The sequence below is a fragment of the Entamoeba nuttalli genome, assembly GCF_000257125.1.
Source record: "Entamoeba nuttalli P19 unplaced genomic scaffold asmbl_3322, whole genome shotgun sequence".
NCBI classification, from domain to species: Eukaryota; Evosea; order Mastigamoebida; family Endamoebidae; genus Entamoeba; species Entamoeba nuttalli.
The window spans coordinates 3715-9467 of record NW_008575996.1 but is presented as its reverse complement, the minus strand read 5'-3'; the positions used below and the strand labels follow the sequence as shown (position 1 = coordinate 9467).

The following is a 5753-nucleotide window of genomic DNA, read 5'->3' as shown; positions in this document are numbered from 1 at the left end:
TCATTTTTGTAAAATATTTAGATGCATTTTATTGCTAATTTTCGTACCCATTTATAAAGAGGTTGAAGACGAGTCTTTATTTCTTTCAATTGTTGTCTCAATTCTTTTAATCCTTTTGAAACATGATCTTTACGTTTTTCAACAACGACATTCTTCAATACTTTGTCCTTCTGATGTTCCTGATTATTATTGGGGGTTTTGTGACTAATTTCTTTTTATTATATTCTTTTGTTTGATTTTTCGATTGATTATATATATTTTTCTTGGTTTCTCCAGTTATCTATATCATCTTCTACTTCTGTTGTTTTGTTTTCTTCTATTGATTCTAGTACTTTTTTCTTTCTTCTTTTTCTTCTAATAGTTCAATTTATTTTGGTTGTTCTATATATATTGTCTTCTCGAAATCTCTTTTTCTTTGTAGTCTTCTTCTTCGTTTAATTGATGTTTTCTTTTATTACTATCTCGATATTTATCTAACCATTGTCTATTAATTTTGTAATCTTTTGGTTGTCTGGGAAGAATACCATGTCTATCTGGATCAGCATTGTCTTTATTGATTTCTATTTCTTCTATTGGTTCTTCTTCTCTTTCAATTATTGTTGGAATATCATCTTCTTTAATGTTTAAGAGAGTCTTATATTTTATTATTAAACCCTTTACTATAAGTCTTTCTTCTGCTTTTATGTAATTGTCTATATTTGTTTATTATTTTCTTTTATTGTATATCCTATTTCTATTAATTATTTTGCTATTTCAGTGTCATTTGAAGTGTCTATTCATGCCTTTTCTAATATTTTTTAATACTGGACTAGTATAGGTTAATATATCTGAAGGATATTCTGGATTAATTAATTCATATAGTGGTAATTCTCTTTGTAGCTGCTCTTTTTCATTGTCATATTCTTCATCATCTGTTTTTATATCCATAAATCTTGCATTTTCATATTCATCTATGTCTGGATCATCAAATGTATATACTTGATCTACCTGTGGATAAACATCTATATCTTCAATTCCTGATTCATTTGTTTTATTAAATTCTTCATCATTAACTAAGTTTGGTTTATCTATTCTTTCTATTTTATCATCTGGGTCATAGAATGTATAAGCTGTATAAGTGTCTTGATGTAAATATACATCATCACTTTCTATGTAATATTCTTCTCCATTGTCTGGGTCATAATTGTCATTTATGTAGTTGTTGGAGTAGTTATTGGATATACTTCAATAACTTCTCCATCGTCTTTTTAAAAAAAACGTTTGGTCTATACCAATTGCTCATTGAAACAAATGAAAATAAAAGATAAGAGAAAAAAGTTAATTAAATTATTTCCATATTGAGGCTATGTATTTCTCAATTATTTGGTTTCTCTCTGTTTATCATTACCTTCTTCTGACATGTCTTCAATGTAAGTTGCATCCTGAGAATTTAATATTGGTTCTTTTCTCTTTAGGGGCAAATCAAAGATGTCGTGTCTATTTCCTTCTTGCAATGTTTCTGATATTTGTGTATCATTTAATATATCCTCCATATCATCGAACAGAAGTAGTTCCTCATGTAATTTGTCATTGTTAGTAATGGTATTTATTAAATTTGGTGGCAATTCACCATATAGTTCTTGCAACATTTTTATTCTATCATCATTACTATCTTGTTATATGTATAATTTTTCTTTTGTAGTAAGAACGACAGTATTTTTATCAATCCAATATCTATCTCATTTATTTCCAGCTAATATTTTTAACTCTTTATAGCTACCCGGATTTAATACAATAATCGTTGGCACAGTAAATGACATCTAAATACCATATTTTACATTAACTCTCACTTTTTCTCCTCTAGTAGATATTATGGCTTTCAAAATCTTCCCATTCTATTGAACATAAATTTGCATCATCGAAAAGACTGTAGTCATATTCTCTGCTCTCTTCGTGACTATCAACCATAATTCTCCCTCTGAATTCGTCAACTTGTTTGTCTTTTAGAAGATCGTTGATAAATTCTGTTTTGCCATGTTTAGTGTCCGATACAATTACTAATGCTGGTGGCTTTTTAATGTCTATTGTTTCTATTGTATGAAGCCATGCTCTAGCACCTTGAACTACAGAATTCGTTTCTTTCCATTGACTAAGTTTGATATTTATTCTATGTCTTTTGTCCCTACTGTGTTGTTTATCATACATCTCTCCAAACTTTTTTTCGTTGTTCATTACCCATGATGGATTGACATTTCTTAAATATGCAATTGCTTCTACTTTTGATGTCATTCTTAATGCTTTTTCATTAATCGAGTCACTTACTTTACAACCCTTTGTTGTTTTTAAATTTCCATACTCCTCGAAACTAGATTTGGTATTGTGGTGTTTACCTTGGTTTTTAATATATTCTATAACACTTAAGTAAGAACCATCGAAAGCATCTAGTCTAGTAAAAGGACTAAAGTTGATTTTCATATCTACTCCTTTTATTTTTACGAAAGGTTTTCTCATAACATCTACTTGATCTTCTAGAATGAAGAAGACATGATCATGACGATTGTTTCCTTCTGTTGTTTTTCCATATGCTAAATATTTTATATTTGCTTTATTTGATTTTGTTGAACACCATTTTGTTAGTGCTTCTTTCATTATATTTAATGTAGGTGTAATTTGTAAATTTTCGAAATTAATATAAGCGAATCCTGCTATTGATTTAAAGTGATAGTAATTTTGTCTGTTCGACTTCATTTGTTGTTTTTGATCTTTAAGGTATCACTTATATTTTATTTTATCTGTTTTGTTTTTTAAGTGTCTGTTTGTCTCTTTGAGTCTCTAGGTTTTAAATCTTATTATTATTTAAGGAAATATTATTCACATCGTTCATTTAAAAGGAATATGCAATGATATTCTTGGTACTCCACTTTCTGAAATTATGCATGATATTAAAGAACAGGTGGACTTCCATTTAAAACATGATAACTCGTTACCTGTTCGCTGTCTGATTTATTCGATTACTTATTTTAAACGAAGATGAACTTTTGAAGACTATAAGTTTGACTCTCTTGTTTCATCATATTTGGATTCATACATTGAAGACTGTTATTCTTTACTTATTGGTGGTGAAAGATTAGCCAAGCTTCTTATTGCTTTAAGAGATTATACTTATTATAATGATATCTCTTTATCTTTGGTTAACTGATTTCTTTTTATTTATTGTTATTTATTATTTATTTTACTTGTAAAATTCAAACAGACAATTATTGTTAAAAACTTATTCATTTATTTTCTTTTTTACTTTAATCTTAGTAATTTCTTCTCTTCTTTTTACTAGCATTTCTTATGGCTTTCATGGTTCCTTTGTGCTCTGTCATTATTTTGTTCAAGACATTTCCCATGTCTTCTAATATTTCGGTTTCTTTAGCACACAGTTCATCAAATCTGATATCATCATCTGGATATATATGTTCTTTTTTAAAGTATTCGAATAAATCATCGCAAAAATCCTTAATTTCTCAGTCGGAGTTATGGTAGTCCAATAACGTTTTTACACTGAGCTGTTCTAATCAATTGGTGTTAACATAATCTATAATATCATCTTTGTCCATTCTTTGCATCTTATAGTAATGATCTTATTGAAATTACATAATCTATATATATATATTAATATGTTATTCAACTACTATTATATTTTACTATTATCTATATATTTAATACACTCAAGATCAGTAGTTCTTGAGTGTATATATTTCATCCCGATTTTGTAGTAGATCCACTACTATATTATCGCTAAAATAACTCTATTGACAAAGTTGGCGATCTAGTAATGCACCTTTGTTCAATATTCTAGTGGTTAGTCTATAGTAAATTATTAATTCCTTATTATTTCTTTTAGCATTACCATACTTCTATATAGTTATTTTAGTGATAATATAGTAGTGATAAACTCCAGAATGTGAGTTATTCAAGCTACGCATGATTGTGATGAGTATAATAATGTGACAATAAGTAATATAGTAAAATTTTTGTGACTGATGACGTCATCAAATACAATGAATAGTAAAAATACTATTAAATTATTATACTTGATATGAGGCGATACTTATTGTCACGAATGTTATACTAGTCATTTCATGTATGAAATTGAGACTTCATTCGTAATGAACATTTTGATTGGAACAAGTCCAAAGAATAGTCAAATAAACTATTACGAATAATACTATTCTATTATTTAATGACACTACCATCTAGATATAATCATTAGATTAATTGGTGTTCGGAACAACTATAAACGTCTTTAGAAGTGTTTCTGAGGAAGAAACAGAAATAGAAGACATAGCTTTAAAATTAGCGGATATCAATTCTTTTTTAACAGATTTAAAGAGACTGACTGAAATGTGGAATATGTTATGTTATGGTTTTGATCTATCATTAGGCAATGATCCATTAAGCTGTATCAAGTCAAGTCTATGACTGAAGGCTATATCGAAACGATAGAAGAATTTGACAATAAAATTAAAATGTTCAAAAGAAAGAATTCCGTTTTAATTAAAACAATAAAAGAAAAAAGGAAAGAGAAAAGAAAGCTGAAGAGAGTAAACCAAGAAGAAGAATAGCGGAAATATTATAATTGAATATTTATTAATTAATTTAATTAATTTAAAATTTTGGTATTTATTTTTGTTATTCAATATTTTAAAAATAATATAATTTGTTATTTAAACAATAAAAAGCATTCAATTAAAGTGCTCAATATCACGAATATACTTACCTGAATGAAGTGTATTAAGTAAGAATAAAAGAGGGCCATAATCCAATAAATTGGAATGAATATCTACAATGAGATATTCGAGTTACTTATTCATTTGGTCAGAGTATTTCAAATGGTACTTACAGTCCCAGACACGGAACCAATAAATCAACCCAAATAATACTATTTCAATATTATTATTCATTGCTCTACTTGGCTGCACTCTCACCTCCTTAGCAATATCCGGGAGTATTATTGAGAGGTGTGACTTGTTATAAGTATCATTAAAAGACATTGAATGCCATATACAATAAAAATGTTTAAATAACAAATTAAATGGCTGTATGAGGTAATGTATGAGGCAATAAAATGTCTGTAAAATTATAATTATAATATAAAGATAAAAAGATAAAAATAGAAATTGCCTGCTTTGTCTCTTTTGCCTGTCTAAATGTCTGTTACATCTTAACATTTAAACCGTTGAAGAGGGAATAACACATATATCAAACAACATGTGTGACTCTCCCGAAGAAAGAAGCATGCAACAACGTCTGGACAGTATAAAAATGTCCGATTTAATGGATTACTTCAGAGGCATTGATGACATGAAGTATCTATGTTGGGATTTTTTAGAATGTTTCGATAATGAACAGAGAGCAGCATGTGACTCTCCCAAGTATGATCTGCTAATGGAGAAAAAAAGTAGAATTAATGAAAGAAAATCACGATATGACATAAGAAATGATGGAAAATTATGCAGAAATAATCAAGTCATATGAAGAAAAGGCAGCAGAAAGGGAACGAATAGAATTAATAAAGAGAATAGAAAAAAAACCAAAAGCATCAAAAGATGATTAAAATTAATTTAATTTTTTAATAATAATTTAATTTAAATAAATAAAAATAAAATAAAAAATAGTAAATTAACTGTTATTCCAAATCATTTATGAAATGGAAATTTTCAATTAATTCAAATAAACTACCTAGTTTATTAAATCGTTGTTCTTTAGTACAAGAATCAACGAAA

At 27.7% G+C, this 5753-nt stretch overlaps 2 protein-coding genes across 2 annotated transcripts; both read right to left on the bottom strand.

The window, feature by feature from the left end:
- Positions 1-381: 381 nt before the first annotated feature.
- ENU1_063030 (hypothetical protein) lies at positions 382-1628 on the bottom strand (the record flags this gene model as incomplete). Its single annotated transcript, XM_008858200.1, has 3 exons — positions 382-659; positions 810-1109; positions 1388-1628. 3 exons carry the CDS (start codon positions 1626-1628, stop codon positions 382-384), a joined length of 819 nt encoding a protein of 272 aa, XP_008856422.1.
- A 211-nt stretch (positions 1629-1839) lies between these two features.
- Positions 1840-2628, bottom strand: ENU1_063020 (hypothetical protein; the record flags this gene model as incomplete). The annotated part of the gene is made up of 1 exon (XM_008858199.1): positions 1840-2628. One exon carries the CDS (start codon positions 2626-2628, stop codon positions 1840-1842), a length of 789 nt encoding a protein of 262 aa, XP_008856421.1.
- Between the last annotated feature and the right edge of the window lie 3125 nt (positions 2629-5753).